The sequence below is a fragment of the Cydia splendana genome, chromosome 1 (genome assembly GCF_910591565.1).
Source record: "Cydia splendana chromosome 1, ilCydSple1.2, whole genome shotgun sequence".
Taxonomy (NCBI): domain Eukaryota; kingdom Metazoa; phylum Arthropoda; class Insecta; order Lepidoptera; family Tortricidae; genus Cydia; species Cydia splendana.
Window position 1 is genome coordinate 25833332 of NC_085960.1, and position 23256 is coordinate 25856587.

Here is a 23256-nt window from a genome sequence, read left to right on the forward strand (position 1 = left end):
TTTACAAAACAAAACTATTGTCATTTGTCAATTGTCATTTGTCAGATTGGCGTTAGATGTTTAAGATTGCTACAAAACATAATCTATAACCCCGAAGCGCGATGATTTATTTTTAGCGTAGTTTTTGCACAAAATAAGATCAAGGTAGTTTTTTCTATATCATTTAACGTCAAAATTAAATATATACTCAGTAATTAATTACAAGGGAAACATTTAAGAGAGAAATAAAAGTTCTGACCTGTGTCCTATTTTATAAAGCTACAAGTTACAATTTACAAGCGGAAGGCTCTTTCTAACCCTATGTGTTAGAACGAGACTTCCGCTTGTAAATTGTAACTTGTAGCTTTATAAAATAGGCCACAGGAAGTTATATATTAAACGGGAGCGAGCTGTCACTTTTTTTGTCATACTAAATTGAACCATATCACTGAGCCAGAAAGTTGTTCGTACCAGACTAGAGAAAACGGTCCACATGAGATAGAAAAACTAGAGCCTCGTGTCTCACACGCACATGTTGCCAATGTAAATAAAAATACCATTGTGGCAGTACTTATATCAATATACTACTGAAAGTAATTACCTTCTTATACTATTTTACTGCGTCCCTTGGAGTGGCCGGCGATGCCCATTGTGTACTGGGGCCTTTAGGGTGACTATGATGTCGGTACGATTTGGATCGGTCTTATAGAATTGTTATTACGTACTTAATGTAAAAATAAGTTTACCTAAATAGTATACTAATAAATAAATAAAGGTATACTTATTTCGGCATGTTTAATTATTCGGTTCACGTAATGAGAGCTATAAGCTATATAATTGCCAAAAAATAAATCCAAAGTCCTTAGACATTACAGACACATATTAAATTTATACATAATATTTAATTACTGAAACGTTAATTCTAACTATTTATATATATGTAATCGATTCTATATAGGTTGGACACACATTTCCGTCAGTATACAAAGGCGGCAAATTTGAAAATTTTGTTACAATCACAGATCTACGATGAAGCTTACGCTTAAAGAATAGCTAAAGTATGCAAAAGGGAAGTTATCACGTGTGAGTTATTAAGTTATGTGTGACTGACAATGTCATTGTTTTGTGATTTAAATGCCATCTAGTGAGTTTCCCTCAAACTGGTATTAATATAACGGTAGTACCAGTAGTACTCACAGTGATGTGCTTAGGGGTTTCAAGCAATGCGACGATACAACGCTAGATGGCGTTAACCTCAATTATACATAGTGCTGCAGACATTTTGCACTATACGGCCCTGTTATTAATATTTTGCGTTACAATGTTGTTGAGTTTTCACTTCTGTCGGCACTCCCGGAGTGCAACCCGTTGTTTTTTTTTGGTCCGACTCTAGCATAGGTAAAATACAGTATGATTCTCTCTGATTATGCACGAATGAGAACAGATCCTGGCCAAACTATACATTCCATCTTATGCTAATATCCCACATTCATAATTATGACTTATGGTCACCCTAATTAGAAAGAGATGCAGGGCTCAGGTTTGACCTCTCATGTGGACACACTTTTTGGCCAATGTACTCCATCCAGTTTACTCTCTAGGTCCGTGGTTCTGACACGTAATGGCTCCACTACACGATGGGCCAGCGCCGGCCACTACAGGGACGCATTTATGCGTTAGAGGGAGCAAGTGATATTACTATCTCATTCTACCGCATGGCTGCGTCCCTTGGAGTGGCCGGCGCTGGCCCATCGTGTAGAGCCATTATAAAATTCGTTAATTTAATTCACTTTATAGGGAAATTTCATCCTGTGGTAACCCTAAACCATAGACCATATACAATTTTTTTTCTGATAATGCGAACCATTCACGCAAGGATTTTGTCTGGTATCTAGCCTCCTCCACACTCGTGCGCGAATCGCGGCGCAAAGCCACGAACGACCTTAGTTAAAATTAAATATCTCAATACCTAATTGTGGTATTATCTATGAAAAGGGACCTTATTGTCGATGGCGCTTACGACACTAACATCGATGAGCACAAAACGTAGTAGTTTAAAATTGGGGATTCTGGCCCATTTTAGTTATTTTGATTTCCAATTTAGCAATTAAGTTTCTTTGATTACTGGAACATTCAATGTTGCTGTCTATCCAATGCGGAGGTCAATTTATGTTATGTGACGCTGATGAACTTATCAGTCACCGGGTTTAAAGGTCCCTTTGTAGTTTTTTATAAATAACTCGTAAACGGTGACCTGTAGCAAAAATGTTTTGATACATAAGTAATCTGCGTAAAATTGTCTACATTAAATATTCTATACACTTTTTCGCTAGGATCAGTATTTAAAAAAATATTTAAGGTAAAAAGTTAAATATGATCAATTGTTAATATTTTTTGTAAATAACTCGTAAACGGTGGCCTGTACCAAGAAATGTTCTGATACATAAGTAATCTACTTAAAATCTACTCACACCAGAGGATGCTGAAGACCGGACGCTTAGCTAAAACGCTAGGTTGAAGGAGAAGAAGATTGATCCTAGCGAAAAAGTGTATAGAATATTTAAGGCGCTCTTATACTCGAGTTTTACGTTTTCAAGGGGGTGAAGCAGACGAGTGGTAGAACGGGCAGGCGGGCGCCCCGCGCGGCGCACCGCACCATTCCCGCGCAGCACGTCTACGTCCTTATTCTGACGATATCGGTATTCTGAATCGTCAGTTCCGGGATTTTTAGTTCGGCAATTAATATTGAAAAATATTTCTTAGTAAATTCGAATTTTGATGAGTACTTAATGAAATTAAAAACCACGAGGACAAGCGCGAGTCGGACTCGCCCACTGAGCCCACCGAGGGTTCCGTACTTTTTAGTATTTGTTGTTATAGCGGCAACAGAAATACATCATCTGTGAAAATTTCAACTGTCTAGCTATCACGGTTCGTGAGATACAGCCTGCTGACAGACGGACGGATGAACGGACGGACAGCGGAGTCTTACTAATAGGGTTCCGTTTTACCCTTTGGGTAGGGAACCCTAAAAATGGTAGGTAAGACGGTGAGGTCGGTGAGTGTACCTAAATAATTAATAATTATATGTATACAATATGAGTGTATACTTGACTGATCATGTTTTTGTAAAAATCGATTTCGACTGGCAAAACATATAATTTTTTGGCAACCGGGTTTTTTAACCTAATTAGACCCCGCTGAATCCGAAATTGCCGGTTGATTGATCGAATTCTTGACTGGAAGTGAGATAGTTGATATTAAAGGTCCCTTTTTTTTTTTCGTAAATAACTCTTAAACGGTGGCGCATAGCAAAAATTTTCTTAAACATAAGTAATCTGCATAAAATTGCCTACAAGAAAGACTTCGTACAATTTTTCGCTAGGATCAATATTCAAAGAGATATTAAGGCGGGAAAGTTAATTATAATCACTTTTTGAAGGTCTCTTTTTTTAGTTTTTCGTAAATAACTCGTAAACGGTGGCCAATATAAAAAAAATTGTTAAACGTTAATAATCGACACAACATTTTCAATAAAAAAATATTTAGTACATTTTTAGCAGGGATCAATATTTAAAAAGATAATAAAGAGGGAAAGTTAATTATAATAAATTCTAAGGTTCCTTGTTTTTATTTTTTCGTTAATAATTTGAAAAGTATGACTCATAGCAAAAACAAATTTTACACAACTAATTAACATAAAATTTCCTACAAGAAACATGTAGAACACTTTTCGCTAGGATCAATATTTAAAAAGACAAAGCATCCGGTAAGTCAATTATAATCAATTTTAAAGTCCCTTTTTAGTTTTTTGTAAATAACTCGTAAACGGTGTCCCATAGCACAATAGGTTTTTATGAATAAATAATCTCCATAAAATTTTCTGCAAAAAACATCTGAACACTTTTCTCTAGGATCAATATTTAAAACGATATTAAAGGAAGAAAGTTAATCACAATCAGTTCACAGGTCGCTTTTTTTTCGTAAATAACTCGTAAACGGTTGCAACGGGGGCAGTTGCAAAAAATATTATACATAAATATTGAACATAAAATTGTCCACAAAAAAGGTTTTGTACACTTTTTCGCTACGATCAATATTTAATGAGGTATTAAAGGGGGTAAGTTAATTATAATCAATTTCCAGGTCCCTATTTTAAGTTTTTCGTAAATGACTCGTAAACGGTGGCCCATAGCAAAATAGGTTCTTAATGTTAACCCTTGGCTAAAAAGTGGCCTCCATGTTTAAAATTAATTTGTTTACGTAAGATGTCCGTCTTTGGGTCACGAATTTACATGTGTGTACCAAATTTCAACTTAATTGGTCCAGTACTTTTGAAGAAAATGGGCTGTGACAGACGGACAGACAGACAGACAGTCGCACGAGTGATCCTATAAGGGTTCCGTTTTTTCCTTTTGAGGTACGGGACCCTAAAAACTAAAAAAAGTGACATGTGAATTGATTGTAATGAACTTTCTTCCTTTAATATCGTTTTAAATATTGATCCTAGAGAAAAGTGTTCAGATGCTTTTTTGCAGGAAATTTTATGTAGATTATTTATTCATAAAACCTATTTTGCTATGGGACACCGTTTACGAGTTATTTACAAAAAACTAAAAAGGGACTTTAAAATTGATTGTAATTAACTTACCGGCTGCTTTGTCTTTTTAAATATTGATCCTAGCGAAAAGTGTTCTACATGTTTCTTGTAGGAAATTTTATGTTTATTATTTATGTGTGATCAACAGGGTAAAGACCGGTAGTGATCACCGAATCGTAAGAGGCACACTGAATATCAATATTAAACTTGAAAGGTCCAGCCTGATGAAGTCTACGCTCCGACCTACTCGAGCCCATGTTCAAAACCCCGAAAGCTTTCAACTCGAGCTCTCTAACCGCTTTGCTTGCCTAGAGAACTTGGCTTCAGTGGACGAAATCAACGACGGGCTAGTGGAAACTGTCCACACAGTAGGGTCTAAGTTTTTTAGACCCCGCCGTAAAGATAGACCTCAGAAATTGACCGAGCAAACCTTAAACCTCATGGCTGAACGACGCTCGCTACAGTTGCAGTCTCCCGATGACGCGGAGTCATATAGGCAGCTCAATAGACGTATATCTAAGTCCTTGCGACATGATCTGCGTCTCTTTAATACTAACCGTATTAAAGAGACTATTGAGCGAAACCAAGGCTCCAAAGTGTTCGCAAAGGACAAAGCAACGCAAGCAAAGCAAGGGTCTATTGGGCAAAGCCAGCTGACAAAGCTGAAACGGGAAGATGGCAGCATAGCGTCGAGCAAAGCGGAGGTTATAGGTGAGATCGAGAGGTTCTATGGACAGTTATACACTTCGATCGCAAAGCCCGTTGACAGCTTGGTAGGAGATCCAAGAGCCAAGCTGTCCCGACATTATACCGAAGATATCCCGGACATCAGTCTGTACGAGATTAGGATGGCCCTGAAGCAGCTTAAGAACAACAAGGCGCCGGGCAAAGACGAAATCACTTCAGAGCTTCTGAGAGCGGGTGGAACACCGGTACTTAAAGTCCTCCAGAAGCTCTTTAATTCCGTCTTGTCCGAGGGCATAACGCCTGAAACATGGAATAGAGGCGAGGTGGTGCTGTTCTTCAAAAAAGGTGATAACAACCTATTGAAGAACTACAGACTTCTGAGCCATGTCTATAAGCTGTTTTCAAGGGTCATCACGAACCGTCTCGAACACAGACTTGATGACTTCCAGCCTCCCGAACAAGCCGGTTTCCGAAAAGGCTATAGTACCATAGACCACATCCATACGCTGCGGCAAGTTATACAGAAGACCGAAGAGTATAACCTGCCATTATGCTTAGCGTTTGTGGACTATGAGAAAGCCTTCGATTCGGTGGAAACATGGGCGGTGCTTGAGTCTCTTCAGCGATGCCATATTGACTATCGGTACATCGAAGTGTTGAAGTGTTTGTATAATAACGCCACCATGTCGGTCCGAGTACAGGAGCAGAGCACGAGGGCGATTCCATTGCAAAGAGGCGTAAGGCAGGGAGACGTTATCTCTCCGAAACTGTTTACTGCCGTAATGGAAGACGCCTTCAAGCTCCTGGAATGGGAAGGACTTGGCATCAACATCATGAGATAGATGGCGCTAGCGTCACGAACAACATCGGCTCCGTAAACATATGTATTTTAAAAATGTTTAAAGTTATACTAGAGTGCATAGTAACCATTATCTACTTCATCATAATGTAAAGTATACGAAGGAGTGTTATCTTTAAATTAGACCAAGGATTAAACAAACTGTGAATAACAATAAAAACGGGACGTGTTATTGTGACTAATCAGTGAAGTGCTAAAAAACTTAAACAAAAACTATTTTACTCGTAAAGACAATTTAATAAACAGTGGTGTAACATAATTTCCAAAACGGAAAAAAGATACTTAAGTGCTTATTTTGAAGAAAAACTTGATATAATATCTGTTAACATTCGAATTCCATCCGTTTTACTAGCGACATCTATTGTTGAATAGTAGAACAACTCATCGACTGATCTGCTTTATCCACAGAGTAATACTATTAATTTCGCTACCCGACGATAGAGGGCGCTAAATTCAAAAATGGAACAAACGTGTTCTGGATGTATGGAAATAATCCCAAACAGACAGTATCTCACTTGTATGCTGTGCAGTAGCAAATACGACTTAAACTGCGCTGGCATGTCTTTTGAAAGATTTAAAAGTTTCTACAGCACACCGGATTCTGAAAACAAGAAAGCCTGGAAATGTCCATGCTGCCGCTGTCAAGAACCAAAAGGTGACAACTCAAATACACCAGTCCGTTTGCGAGACAACGACGAAACGTGCTATCGTGAAACTTATCCTGAGACAAGTAACGTCACCCTAAGAAAAAAGTCCCAACCAGCACTGAACATAACACCATGCTTCGACGAGTCGAGTATTTTAGGAGACACCCTGCACGCAGACACTACTAACTCGACAACAAGCCAACAAGGCCCATCCATACCATCAAATATAGCCGATACAATAACTTTAGAAAAATTCGAAAAACTTCTAGATAAAAAACTAGAATCCAATAGGCAGTCATTAATCTCTGAGCTTAAAATAACACTGCTCTTTGAAATAAATAAAGCGATGACAGAATTGAGAAACGAAATAGCGCAGAAAAACAATACAATAAAAACAGAACAAGACAATCACAAACACGCTATTAATAAAATAAACAACACTATTACTTCCATAGAAAAAGAACACAAAAAAATAAAAACTGAAATTGAAGAGATAAATAAAATAACGACCATTTTCAGCCAGGCCCCTTCAAGTAACAAGGTCATCCCGGTAAATTGCACCCACTGCTCAGAATATAAAAACGAAATCAGTCAAAAAAAACTTGTGTTATATGGACTTCAAGAAAATCACTGGGAAAATGAGTCTGAACTTTACGACCGCATATTATACATTTTCCAGTATATTCTTAATGTAAATTTAGTTGAATACATTGAAACTTGCACGAGGATTGGTAGAAAAGGACAAAGAAGACCTATAGTGATAGAGCTTTTAAGTAAAAAGGTCACAAAATACCTGCTGGATAACAAAGCTTACTTCAAGAACACAGGCGTATGGATATCTGAATTCCTCGACCAGGAATCCCTAAAAAATAGGCAGACATTAAAAAAATCATTGTATAAAGCCAGACAAGAAGGACACCACGCAGTTATAAAAAACAATAAGCTGTACATAGACGGAAAACTTGTAGAGCAACACGACCAGAGCCATACAAACTTACCTATAAGATCTCTTCAAGATAACAACGCACAAAACTCTACCGACTTAACGACCATAAACGCAAATGATACGACACAATCTAAAAGTTGCATTGAAAATGTAGAGCCTTTTTTTTGTAAATAAGTTTATCACACTATACCAAAATATGCAAAGTATAAGGAGTAAACTGCATCTTATCGAGGAACTAACAGAGGAAATAAAACTTCAAGCCCTATGCATTACAGAAACGTGGATAACGACAAAGAAAAAAGACTTATTAAAACTAGATGGCTACAACTTAGCATCTAGCTACTGCAGGCAACATACCGAAGGCGGCGGCGTTTGTATGTTTTTGCGTGAAAATTTAGAGTACCTAGACAGACAAGACTTAGTAACTATGAGTGTAGAGTGTATTTTTGAAATTTGTGCCGTAGAGCTTATAAAATTCAACACCATATTTATTGTACTTTACTGGCCACAAAGAAACAGAGAGTTCCAAACTTTCTATTCTTGTTTGGAAAAGCTTCTAGAGCAACTTTCATTAACAGATAAATGTAAAAATATTATCATAGGTGGCGATTTTAACATAAATGCTCTAGATAAATCAAAACTTACGCAAACCATTTTGAATTTGGTCCTAACTTATAATTTTAAGCAAAAAATAAAAGAGCCAATACGCATTACCCAGTCAAGCTTTAGCTGTTTAGATCTAGTATTTACAAACTTCCAAGACCAGGAAATGACGACCTCTGTAAATGAGTACGGTTTTTCGGACCACAAAGGCGTCTTAATTCATTTGCCCCTACAAGTCACGAATACAAAAATATGGTTTACTGAAAAAAGAATCTATAATGAAAACAAAATAAACGCGTTTAAATGTGAACTACAAAAAATTAATTGGAACTCGATAATTTCATTACAAAATAATGTAAATGAAAATTATAATAACTTCTCAGCTAAAATAATAGAAGTGCTCAATAAGACAATACCTTTTTATTTTAGGATTAAAAACAAAAAAGAAATGGCTAACAGTTGGTATTAAAAAATCGTGCAAACATAAACGGCTCCTAAAAGTAATGTTATCTAAAACAAAAAATGAGATTTTAGAAACCTATTATAAAAAATATGAAAAAATCTTAAAAATTGCTGTAAAAACTTCAAAAAAATTACAAAATATTAAAAAAATAAACAAATCTGAGAATATTATGAAATGTATGAGGCAAATTATAAAAGAGAATTCAAATAAAACTCCAAAGAAAACACACAAAAACTTATCTTTGAGGGTTTCAAATAAACTGACAAACGATCCATATACCGTTGCAAACTCATTTAATGACTATTTCTTGTCCTTGGGTAGCCAAAAGATAAATAAAATAAATTCGCTATCAGAGTCTGACTTTCATACTAATATCGATTCACCCACAAACTCCTTCTACTTAAGCCCAATCAGTGACACAGATTTATTTAAAATAATACGTAAACTTAAAAATAAGAGAAGTCATGGCCACGATGAGCTACCTCCGACTCTCATAAAGCAATGCGCCAGAGAATTAACGATTCCCCTTACATTTATCGCAAATCAATCATTTAGTGAAGGTGTAATGCCAGACAACCTTAAGTTATCGGTAATTAAGCCAATTTTAAAGAAAGGAGACCCCACTAACCCAGCACAATATCGCCCGATAGCTTTATTGCCCACATTTGCAAAAATATTAGAAACAATAATGTCTAACCAGCTCTATGCATTTTGTGAGAAATTCAATATTTTGTGTGAAAATCAGAACGGCTTTCGTAAAAATAGGTCAACGACTCTAGCTCTTTATAAATACGTTCAAGAAATACATAATATTATAAATGACAGGGAATATGCCGTTGGTATTTTACTGGACATGAGCAAAGCCTATGACAAAGTGTCTTATAAAATATTACTGGACAAGCTCTATAACATAGGCGTGAGAGGTATTACTCACAAATGGTTCCAATCTTACCTGTCAAATCGATCACAGTTAGTCCAAGTAGAGTACCACAATCCTCACACTAGAGTTATAGAAAATGTACAATCAGAAAAGAAAATCTTGTCAGGCTCTATACCACAGGGAAGTAATCTAGGGTGCCTCTTATTTTCAATTTACATAAACCATCTCCCCAAAATACTAGATCATACTTGTGTCCTTTTCGCTGATGATATTTCTATAGTGTTCCCTTATTCTACTAATAATAACAACGTAAACTCCATTATACACAACACTCTTTCCAAAGTTGTTGACTGGCTCCATCTTCACAACCTTGAATTGAACTTAGATAAAACGAAAATTATGCATTATAAGCCACATCAAAAAAGTAATTTAAATATAAATTTCACTTACCAGAACCAGACATTGGAATGTATCGACTCATCAAACCTTCTCGGACTTGAAATTGACACAAATATGAATTGGAAACTCCACATACAAAAAATAGCTTCAAAACTATCCAGCTTTACGTATGCACTAATGGAAATAAAAAAGCATACCGATCTGAACACAGCTCTTTGTGCCTATCACGCATTCGCCCAGTCGTGGCTACGGTATGGTATTATAATATGGGGCAACAGTACAAATGTTAACGATCTCTTTTTATTACAAAAGAAATGTATAAGGATCTTAGTTAATATAAACCAACCAGATAGTTGCAGGCCACATTTTCCTAAGCTCAACATTATGACTCTGACATCCTTGTATATATTCGAACTATGTAAATTTTTAAGAAAGTATAATCAGTTTTTCCCAGCAGCAAAAAACCCTACCAATATTAACTTACGCCTTAGAGATAGAATTCCTATGCCGCCATCTAAACTAAAAATGCACGCCTCTAGCCCACATGCAATGTGTATAAAAGTGTACAATAAGCTTCCAAAAACAATTAGAGACGAAGAAAAAGATACTCTATTTAACAGAAAAATAACTAAATATTTATTAGACAGCTGTTTTTACTCAGTGCAAGAGTTCTTAGATAGTTAATTATAGTAATAGTATTTAATATAGTAGTTTAGTTTAGATATCGCAACTTAAAAAAAAAAAAAAAATTGTAACTGTTTAAAAGATGTATATATATATGAATATAATATGATGCATGATCGTATGGTTATTTAAAAAAAATGTATTAGAGATAGCCTTAAGCAATAGTTATTAAGTTAGATTTAAGTTATATTGCAGTGCCCTACAGGGTTTCATAGCTGAACCAATACAATGTACCAACCTGTATAACCTATGAAAGCAATAAATACACTGATTACTGATTACTGATCAACGGCGAATACATCACTCACCTTCGGTTTGCCGACGATATCGTAGTCATGGCAAAGTCGATGGAGGAACTCAGCATGATGCTCGATGACCTCAACCGAGTTTCACAACGGGTGGGCTTGAAAATGAACATGGACAAGACGAAACTTATGTCAAATGCCAATGTTGTGCCCATCCCAGTCTCTGTTGGGAACTCGGTACTCGAAGTTGTTGACTCGTACATCTACCTAGGACAAGTAGTCCAATTAGGTAGGTCCAACTTCGAGAAAGAGGTCAACCGCCGAATCCAACTCGGTTGGGCAGCGTTCGGGAAACTACGTAATGTCTTTTCGTCCGACATACCTCAGTGCCTCAAGACGAAAGTCTTTAATCAATGTGTGTTACCAGTGATGACTTACGGCTCCGAAACGTGGTCTTTCACTATCGGCCTCATCTCAAAACTCAAAGTCGCTCAACGAGCTATGGAGAGGGCTATGCTCGGAGTTTCTCTACGTGATCGAATCAGAAATGAGGAGATCCGTAGACGAACTAAAGTCACCGACATAGCCCACCGGATTAGCAAGCTGAAGTGGCAATGGGCAGGCCACATTGCACGCAGAGAAGATGGCCGATGGGGTCGAAATGTGCTCGAGTAGAGACCACGGACTAGCAAGCGCAGCGTAGGACGTCCACCCACAAGATGGACAGACGATCTTGTTAAGGTCGCCGGAAGACGCTGGATGCGGGTCGCTTCCAACCGGCACGTATGGAGGTCCAAGGGGGAGGCCTATGTTCAGCAGTGGACGTCTTATGGCTGAGATGATGATGATGATGATGATTTATGTGTAAGATTTGTTTTTGCTATGAGTCATACTTTTCAAATTATTAACGAAAAAATAAAAACAAGGAACCTTAGAATTTATTATAATTAACTTTCCCTCTTTATTATCTTTTTAAATATTGAACCCTGCTAAAAATGTACTGAATCTTTTTTATTGAAAATTTTGTGTAGATTATTAGTTCATTTTTTTATATTGGCCACCGTTTACGAGTTATTTACGAAAAACTAAAAAAAGGGACCTTTAATATCACATATCTCACTTCCAGTCAAGAATTCGATCAAGCAACCGGCAAATTCGGATTCAGCGGGGTCTAATTAGGTTAAAAAACCCGGTTGCCAAAAAGTAATATGTTTTGCCAGTAGAAATCGATTTTTACGAAAATGTGACCAGTCTAAATTATTCAATTTGATTAATTTTATAGCCTTTTAAAATATGTTTACACAATTTATCAATCGTGACTGAATTCCAGATTGGTTAGATGGGTGTGTGCCTTTGCTGCCCAACTTGTTATAAAATGACAATATGACGGACGAATGTCTAAAATGTCACCGTATTTAAGAATTATTTTGCTTTTCTTCGTAAGTATGTTGAAAAACATTGTGTGTATAACATATTTGCATATTTATACTGTGATTACCCATTTTATGAAACGTCCGCTAAACTAGCACAGGTTCGACGCTGACAGTGGTCACGGGCGTACTGGCGTGAGGAATAGGCGCAAGGTATTGCCGCGTAGGGTGTAATTTAGTAGGCAAAATGTTGAATTCATCAAATGATGAATGAAAAAATTAACGTATCGATAAAAGGACAAGCAATAATGAAGATTTACTTAAAAGCTATCGACTAAAGTAAGTTTCATATACATTTTCGTCCTAGTACTTCTAACATAAGGAAATAAAGACAGTGTTAGGCATGTTTTCAACTTAAGATTCTATCGAGAAAATAATGAGCCGTCGTGTTTCTGACAAGCAATAACGTAGTTCAAGGACTGAAGTTATACATACTAGAAAATAATGCATGAAATCCTTGTAAAAGTCTGTAAATATGGTGGTGGTAATCAAAGAAACTTAATTGCTAAATTGGAAATCAAAATAACTAAAATGGGCCAGAATCACCAATTTTAAACTACTACGGTTAGTGCTCATCGATGTTAGTGTCGTAAGCGCCATCGACAATAAGGTCCCTTTTCATAGATAATACCACAATTATAATTTTAACTAAAGACCTGCGGAATCGACTCCACACGCGTTCGCGGGTCCGCCCGCGATTCACGCGCATAGTCTGGAGGGGGCTTCTGACCAGTGGAGCTTTATAGACTTTGCAACACATAGTATGTGAACCAATGCGACGGTTCGATACGTCGCGTCGGGATGAATAATTTTTAATTCATTAAACTCCCTCCAGACCTTAGAGAATGTAACCAAACGGAGTGGTCATTAACAGGCGTTCCCCTCTGTCGAAAAAAGGCGGCCAATGGTCAACCACATATATGGACTAACGTTTATCTGACATGACGTACCTATACATTTGATGTGCCCCTCCCCCGCAAAAAACGGCAGACTATTTTGTACCGAGAATTATAGACATGGCGTCTCCGTTGGTTATATCCTCTAAGCTCCAGACTGTGTGCGGGGACGGGACGTCACCAGGCTACCCTCCCCTCCCTTCCGATGTGTCGGAAGCCGGTGTTGCTCGAAGGCGTTCGCCGTATAACTTTGAGTATTTATACCACAAAGGTGATCTCCTTCTATTTCCATAATTAAATGGTCAACATCTAGCGTCTCATCTTGAGACTCCATCGTAGAAGCAGTTTCCGACATGATGAGGCTTGGAGAGCGAAGTGCCGACTGAGGTCCGGGGTGCGATTTTATTATCGCAGTGCGCGCAGGGCCATACAACTCCGTATGCTGCAATTCACATACTATGTGTTGCAATATTTGGCCTAAGGCCAAGCGCGCACCACGACTTTTTATCGCGCGATAATTTAGTCGCAGAAATGTAACGTATGTGTTTATATGGCAGTGCGCGCATATGCGACAAAAAAATCGCAGCGATTTTAAAATTGTGATTTGTCACATTTTTCCGCGACTGCTCGCGACGCGATTGTCGCAAAGTGAATTGCAGCATACGGAGCTGTATGGCCCCGCGCGCACTGCGATTATAAAATCGCACCCCGGACCTCAGTCGGCATTTGGCTCTCCAAGCGTCAACATATCGGAACCTGCTTCTCCAATGGAACCACAAGATGAGACGCGTCTCATCTTGTGCGTCTAGACGCTTGATGTTGACCGTTTAATTATGGAAATAGAAGGAGATCACCTTTGTGTCTATAAGAAGACACGTTTCACGACAAGCGACTGGTACGAAATCCATATTGAGAATGAACAAATCGTCGACTTTTTCATCGCAGTGCGCGCAGTGGATTTTCTGCGATAAAAATGTAGCGCGATTCTAAAATCGTGTCGCAAAAATTAAAATCGTGGTGCGCGCTTGGCCGAAGTCTCGTGCGAATATTGCTAGTATTGCTACAATTAATGTTCAATTTCCCATGATGTTATTTTTTTGGTTAGTAGTTTTGTGTTAATAAATTAAAGATATAGATGGTCAAGCAAATCTTGTTAGTAGAAAAAGGCGCGAAATTCAAATTTTCTATGAGAAGATATCGCTTCGCGCCTACATTTTTCAAATTTGCCGCCTTTTTCTACTGACAAGATCTGCTTGACCAACTTTAGTAATTATTTGAAATATTTGGCAGTTTTTAATTTCAGTTTAAAGCCCCCCATTCACACTCCTACCGTGTAGGCCGCCTCGTAGTCCGCCTCATTGGGTAGGATTGTGTATGGGGGTTGCGGACTACGAGCCGTCCTACAAACGGCTAAACGGTAGGACGGCTCGTAGTCCGCAACCCCCATACACAATCCTACCCAACGAGGCGGACTACGAGGCGGCCTACACGGTAGGAGTGTGAATGGGGGGCTTAATACATATTACACTACACAAGCAAAACATTTTAAGAAATAAATGAGACAAACTACTTTTAGTTAACCCAAATATGGCATTCTTTTCCTAGTTTTCATGGGAAGTTTCATCTTGTGGTAGCCCATTGGTAGCCCTAAACCATAGCCCATAGACGGTTTTTTCTAATAAAGCATGCTATTCATGAATATCACACGAAGGATTTGACTTTGTTGTTAAGCCCCCTCCAGACTATGCCCGTGAATCGCGAGCGAAGCCGCGAACGCGAATGTGGAGTCGATTTCGCTGTCTGCGAAAATCGACGCCACACTCGCGTTCGCGGCTTCGCGCCGCGATTCGCGCATGAGTGTGGAGGGGGCTTTAGACAAATAAAATAGTACGTGCGTGTGAAATTGTTCGTATTTATGAAAAAAAAAATACAAAATATTGTTTATGCTTACCCCAACCAATGGTTGTCATGTCCACTGGCTATCGACTTTTTGTAGGAGTTTATTATACTCGAATTCAATTTTAATAGTCGTTTAAGTTTCGAAATGTGAATAAAACTTGGTGGGATCATTGTGTTGAATAAAATTACCGCTGTGGTACTTTTTTTGACAGGTTCTAATATAATTTTCCGTCATGTCGGATCGTTCTATAGCCGTGAGTATCATTTACTTTTGTATTGCGAGAAGTCAAATTATTTTCAAGCGAGAATTGAAAGTTTCAAACAATATTCTCTACTAATTATACTTACTTAACTTTACATGGAACTTTAAATAATCTAAAATCTGCAGTTTTGGCCATCCGGACAAGTAACTGCTCACCGGTTATGTATATTTTAGTGTTTTTTTTTGATCTCACTTCTATGTTATTATTATTTTCATAGTCCCGACCTAGCCTGGAGCAGGTGGTGGCAATTGTGGACTTCATGGAAAAACACCAAACTCTGGCTCTTGGGCTATTGCGAGGACTGGAAGGGCGGGAGGAGAGCAAGAAGTTATGGTTCCAGCTTACTAGGATAGTTAATGGTATAACTGGACCTACAAGACCTATGAAATCATGGATTAAAGTAAGTCAATTCATGGATACAAGTCAAAGTATGAAGCTAAAGAAAAATTAGTAAAAGTAAACTACTTCACCTTTTCTTATATTAACCTGTCATCTACCCAGATAGGATGTCTCCGGCCAATTGTTTGTTGCCCTTGTCTCCCGCTCCCCACCCGCGTGGGCCACCCCAGATTTGTTACGATGAATTTTTTGCACCCTAGCAAATTAGTATAAAAGCAGCTTTATTTTGATTTTGATAAAACTGCTTTTCTTCTGGGGTTAAAATAGCCAGGGATCTCTGTCCGTAACAACTACACTCACCTAGTATTCAATTTGAAATTTATAAGTTTGTTTTTAATTGTTTCAGTATTGGGCCGACAAGAAATCCACTGTAAGGAATAAAGTTATCTCAGGCGGAGGTGATCCTAACAGCTTGTGTTCCAATATCGAGAAGAAGATATGGGACTTGTTTCTAGCAAGTGATGTTGGTAAATCTACTAGTAAGTAAATTTATAATTTTCTAATGTGATTTCTCATCGTAAAGTCATCAGTCATTTTTCTTCACTCAGTCTTATGAAAGGGATCGGTTGATCTTTCTATTAGGAAGTATGTAATATTAATTTTCAGTGTAACAATTTGTTATAAAAATTGATAAAATTCCATTTACCAATTACCATATTCAACTTGCCAGTGTTTTTTTTAAATATGACATTAAATTTAAATCATAATGTTACATAATTATATTCCTATTACTTTCATCATTATCTGCCATATAAAATACTCACCTACACATTGACTTATTGGTAGCAGATAGCTAATATAAGCCTTTTTTGAAAGCAGAAGGCCTACATTGACCATTCATACACATGGCACTCGTTAATTATGATGCATAGGTTTTATGTTAAAAGTCTTAAATCACACTTAAGGCTAAACATGGAAGTTAAGCATAATTTTTAAGCTTCAGTTTGTTTCTATAAGATCTTTACATTTGACCTAATTGAAACCCCAAAATCCTTACAGAGTCCCGCAGTTCAGTGAAGCAGGAGTCCCATTTTGTAGATGACAACTTTTTCAATGAGGACAGTATGGAGCCCAACCATATTGAGTCTGAACCAGTCCTAGCCTTTGAGGAGCCTATGATGGATTACGAGGAGCGCCAAGTAGCAGTCATGGAGAAATTAGTAAGTGTAAAATTAAAATCATAAAAGCACACCAACCCAGAGTCCGAGTTTGTTGCCGGTCTCATATTGGGATACCCTCCTCCAATTGAGGGGGGATTTAAATCTTCTCGAGGCAGAGGTGTAGGGTTGGAGCCGGTATAGCTTTATTTGACGTTCATAAGTGCATTGTAATATGCCTACTTGAATAAACTATTTTTTATCTTTTATCTTTTTAGGGTTCCATACCCAAAGGGTAAAACGGGACCCTATTACCAAAGACATATGTAACTTCGTATAAGACGAATAAAGTCTAAGGAAAAAACGTGCCTCGGAATTCAAGTAAAAGTCATTCTCGAATAGATGGCGCACACACCTTTAGCCTATCCTCGGCTAGATGGCGTGACGACACAGTTTCATATTTAACAATTTTAACACATAGATATCAGTGAATGAACATGGATCAAAATGATATAAAAATAATAAAATCATTTATCCATATATATACAATTTTTGATAACTTTATATGTTTTCATTTTGAGTTTTAGTCGTGTGTCGATAGATGGCAGTAAATTTACAGTGACTACAAAATTTACAGTGACAGGACCCCTCTATACTATCTATTCTTTTGCTATTACTAAGACTCCGCTGTCCGTCCGTCTGTCACCAGGCTGTATCTCACGAACCGTGATAGCTAGACAGTTGAAATTTTCACAGATGATGTATTTCTGTTGCCGCTATAACAACAAATACTAAAAACAGAATAAAATTAAGAGGGGCTCCCATACAACAAACGTGATTTTTGACCGAAGTTAAGCAACGTCGGGCGGGGTCAGTACTTTTTTTTTTTGCCGTTTTTTGCATTATGGTACGGAACCCTTCGTGCGCGAGTCCGACTCGTACTTGCCCGGTTTTTTTTTAACCATACCAGGCAGCGTTGTGGGAAGGCGAAGCGCCGGAATTAAACCAAAATGCGACCATGCACTGGTGCTATTTGTACTTATATGTACTAGACGTGCGCGCCGGTAGAAAAAAATCGGGCGGCGGCGCGCCACGAAAAAATCCACGGCGGCGGCGTAACGCCGGCGGCGTGGGATTTTCAACTTTTCAATATACGTATAATGAAAAACCAAGATTAACTCTAAATCAACAAGGGAAAAAATCTAAAAAAAAACTGTGTTACATCGTTTTTTTAGTTTATTGTAGAAAAATCATGAAAAAAAAATTTAATTATAGAAAAACATATGTCAAGTATGTTGGACGTTGCTATGATCGGTGTAAATAAAAAGATACGCCGCGTAATGAAAAGACGTCCAGTATTTTGGACACGCCGAGTATAGAGTACCTACCTACTGTATGTGTATAAGGGTTTTTTAGTCCAGTTCATGTTTTTTAAATAAATATAGAACAATTGCATTTTTTAATTAGAAATACACTTACTGATAATGTCAACTTATGTAATGAATTTAAGTAAGTGAAACCTATTATTTTTATATTTTTGCAATAACTTTATATCTCGTAGGTGGTAAAATTTTACCAGTCATTGACGTAATTTATTTCACATTAAATCTAACTTAGCGGGGTATCCTAGGAAGCAGTCAGATCTGAGCAATGGTTTTTACAATAATGCATGCACTTTTATCTAAATTTTCGTAATAAATTTCTCAAATGAAATCGGGTCTGTCTCTTGATGAAAACAAATCCACACACACACATACACCACATCCACAGGAAAAAAAAACATAAAAATATATTTTTTTAATCTATTTGGTTCATTACGTTGTATCACCACAAGTAATGACTTTTTAGAACGTTTTGAAACGGGTCCATATTGGGTTGCATACAAGTTTAGGTCATATCTTCGATGCGCATAACAACTTGTGTCATAATCATCATTGCGCATACAAATTAAAAGTCATATTATTATGTGTCATAAATTTTTAGCCATAATATTTGATGACATACTCAGCATTTGTCATATATTTTTTGTGCATATAGGTTTTGATTATAATGAATCAAATGTCATACCAGCTAAAAGCATAGTTATCGATACTTGTAATGTTTCTACGTATAACGTTTTGTAGCATAATAATTTTCAACCATAATGGTTTACATAATTTTAGCCTCTCAACAACTCCTCGAAAAAAACCTTTTCCCTAATATCCGTCCAAACACTTAATTCGACGGAGCCCCGCTCACGCGGGGCTCCTATTTCTGCGTAGTTTGCCCTTCGGGCATCTAAAGAAACCTAACGAACCTAACCTACCTATTATGATTAGTTTCTTTTATAAAACCGTTTCTCCTACTGGAGGGGGCTCCTCTCCTTCGATCTCCTCTTTTATACGGTCTTTGTGTGGTTACGATTATGACATTTATGACTAAAGTAATATTTGCTTCATAGGTTGCTCACAACCATACATATTTATTATTCATGCTTTAGTTACAAAAATTTTGAAACTTTTGAAACTTTATGAAAAAAATATGACCACTATAAATATATGACTTAACTTTTTATGTCTATATTAATACTATGCACTGCAATACTTCGAACGAAAAACAATTATGGATTTCAAGCATATGACTTAAAATTGTATGCGAATTAAATTAATGACTATAAAAATTATGACAACTCATTTATGACAAAAACCCAGTTATGCTCAGGAATAATTCTGACTGAAGATTTTTATGACTTACAATTTTATGCATAAAGTGTTATGACAATTTAAAATATGACAAAAGTTGTTATGCGACCAGAGGGAGTCCCTTTTGAAACACCTAACATCCCTCTATTTAATTGATTTACCACAAAACTACCAGAAAATGTAATAATTTTACTCTTCGCATACTTGGTAACGTCCAACATATTGGACTTATAAGTGCCGTTTAATCGACAACGGGCAAAATAATGGACATTACACCTTTTACACTTGTTTTTACCCATAAACACAAAACATTTTTATGTAAATCATATTGCCACGTAAAAAACAGACCAGTTAGTAACCTATTACACGTTTTAACGCTGCTTAATACTGTCATATAAAAAAAATGAAATAAGGGGAAAATGTCAGTCTGTCGGATGCTTCCTTGCAAGTTCTGCGTTCTGTAGGACTTTGACAAAAATATTATGTTCACACTGGTTCCCAATATTTTCTTACTTACTTAAAAATAACATATCATTCAAGTAGTAGTCGTAGTTTCCTGGTAGTGTAAGTACGCTACCAGGGGAAAGTAACGCTATGCTTTAATATTTGGTGCAGAATTTTTTTCTTGGGATGTCCAGTATAGGTGACGTTATCGATTTAAGGGTTAAAATAAATCAAGCAATGAATTAAAAACAACGGAACAGTCGGAACGCTAAAGCTAGGCACGTTGCACGTGCTTTATATCCATTGATTTTAAATTTGTACCCTCTTGCGGGTTATGTCTCGGCGCGAATTTTAGACTACCGGCGGCGGCGGCGGCGCGCTGTCTCCTTATGGCGGCGGCGCGCCGCGGCGGCGCGCACGTCTAATATGTACTGCCTATTTGGTTAGGGCTAGTAGTTATTTGTTTAGATTAGTGATGTTCAATGGGATAGTAATGCTAGTATTAATTTTTGAACGCCACGCCTATTGTTTGCGGCACGTCTTTATGAACCTTGTCCAGGCGTGGCTCACTCCGCGATTTCGTCGCTTTGCTACACGTAGCTAAAAGTACATCCGTTTGGCCCCAATTTTGGGGAAAGCCATAAGCCGCGCGTGGCGCTGTCGGCCATATCTGTGCTGATCGTAACAGACGCGTTTTGTTAGAGAGTGAGTCTTCTGTACCTAGTACTATTATTTATTCTGTGCCTTGTCAGAATGCACGGAGGTTGATATCGGGTTGTATCGCCGCGCTCGTCAGTTGATGTCTTTGGCTATGATTAAATTATGACCTTTTCAAGACATAATAATTTCACACTTATTATAAATTGTTTCCAGGTAAAAGTGATGAGCGACCAAGCTGCGGCCATGTCGCAAATGGCGCACGCCACCCTAGTCAACTCGCAGGCCATGGAGCGGCTAGCGGAATCCTCTCATATACAGGTAATGATTGAGACAAAAATTCGGCACCTATTCTTCATATTGATTGTGTGTATTTTAAGTAGTTGGGGCTTGTAAATGTCTATAATAATAGTGAGGCCATCAGGAAGCTTGATAAAACCCTCAAAATTGAAAAGTTCATTTAAGGCCTATCCATACCGGGACAGAATGGCAAAGGATTTTGACTGGGCCGGATTGTAGTCAAAAACCCGTGTTTAGTGCTTTGGAATTAGTCTAAAACTGAAAAACAAGGGGAACATACAAGTTGAGCATTTTCTATTAACCCTGTTCCAGACAGTACAATTTATCGACCATATACGCGCCAATAGAATTTCAACTTTAGCATTCCGATTTAAGGTTTAGATTTGATTGGACTTTCGGGAAATGTGACTTTTCTTCAAATTAATCATCAAAGCTGGATTGATTATAGAATATATTTGGATTTTTTGGGAGAACCTTGTAGATTGGCGCCTTGAAAAGGGTTAAAATAAAAGAGTGTTTTAGATAAAGTACCTACTTAATCTAACTAACCTATTGTGATTTCACTCTACATAATTAAATCCGTATTCGAATGTACTATTTGTATTTACATCTTTTTCTCTAGCCAGAATGTGTTTTCCAATAGGCCCGCGCACTAGAGCGGCTAGCGTCCACCTTCGAGAACATATCGGGCGCGACGCACGACATCAGAGGCTCCATCGTCGACATCGACTCCACCATGAAAAGGTTCTACTCCACGTCGCCCACGTAGCACAGGTATTTGTGAGATAGTGCGCCGAGGACTATCATTTACTAGTCTAGTCATAACATAAGTGGGTGTAGTATTTATAGGTGTAATTGGAACGGCGCTATTAGTTGTTTAGTAACTGCATTGTTTAACTTTAAGGCCATGTCACTAGGATCTTAAAATAAGATTCTGAATAACTCTAAGGGATCTGATTGGCTATGGTCGCTTCTTTCTCGGGTAATCGGCTCTCTGAAAATATTTCCATTCGACTCTGTCACAAGAATCCTCATTCCTCGGTCAGAATTTATATACTGAATATACTGTGAAGGCCAGTTGTTTAGGTAAGCATTTTGAGTATATTTATTTTATCTTTGAAGTAAGTATTGTACAATGCAATTGTGGCTGAGTAAAATAGTCAATCGTCGAGTAGTTAATACTCAAGGTATTTGTGTATCACAATTGAAGTGGCTTCGAAACTATTTTAAATAAGTAGGTAGGTATTTAGATCACAACGGTTACAGTCACTTGTATTTTTACACGACTGCCCCAAAAAAGCAGTGTATTTTTAGTCGCTATTGTTTCGGGTCCGTCTCATGAAAGTTTAATTTTGAATGCATTATTATTTAGCAACACATTTATTTAAAATTGAGTGGTACTTTTTACATACGTAGTAGTACTACGTATTACGTACCTACTACATACAATTGGCCGATATACCTGATTGTTTTTTTTGACTAAAGCAGAAGTTATTGCTAAAATAGTTGTTGTTGTATTTATTTATACATTTTAGCCCAAATGTACACTCATTCTGTAGGTAGCTATACAATATACATATACTTAGTTATTTTATGTGCATATGTTATCTTAAAATCTCGTTTCGAGTTAAACTAAACTAGTTTCTTTCAATGCCTTACGGCCCAATTCGAACAATGCTTATAAGATATCACAACGATACGATACCGATCTGTCAGTGTCAAAAGCGACATTTCTTCAACCAAAAACGTCACTTTTGACACTGACAGATCAGTATCGAATCTCTGTCACAGAATAAATAATAGTACTAGGTACAGAAGACTCACTCTCTAACAAAAGGCGTGTGTTACGATCAGCACAGATATGGCCGCTAGGTGGCGACAGCGCCACGCGCGGCTTATGGCCCAAAATTGGGGCGGAACGGATGTACTTTTAGCTACCTGTAGCAAGGCGACGAAATCGCGGAGTGAGCCACGCCTATCGCTGTGACATTTTTTAAGGATTGTTCGAATTGGGCCGTTGATTCTAGTTCATAGTTGTTAGTTTGACCTGCTTTTGATCAGTCAAAAATAGATTGAGCAAAATGCATTGGTTGTTACTTAAAATGCACTAAATAAAATATTTTTTTTTAGATAAAAATAGTACTGATAAGTCAGCACAAAAACACAAGAGGTCAAATTTAATTTTAGGTTTAAAATAC

General features: G+C 37.5%; 1 protein-coding gene across 2 annotated transcripts; it reads left to right on the top strand.

The window, feature by feature from the left end:
• The first annotated feature begins 15284 nt into the window (after window positions 1-15284).
• Window positions 15285-22091, top strand: LOC134801720 (uncharacterized). Of its 2 annotated transcripts, none has more exons than XM_063774382.1 (6): window positions 15285-15471; window positions 15698-15880; window positions 16226-16346; window positions 16879-17039; window positions 20975-21079; window positions 21702-22091. In XM_063774382.1, exons 1-6 carry the CDS (start codon window positions 15451-15453, stop codon window positions 21825-21827), a joined length of 717 nt encoding a protein of 238 aa, XP_063630452.1. In that variant the 5' UTR covers window positions 15285-15450; the 3' UTR covers window positions 21828-22091. The 2 variants fall into 2 exon arrangements, with proteins under 2 accessions (XP_063630452.1, XP_063630398.1); XM_063774328.1 differs by having other exon boundaries at window positions 16226-16358; window positions 21702-22083.
• The last annotated feature ends 1165 nt before the right edge of the window (window positions 22092-23256 follow it).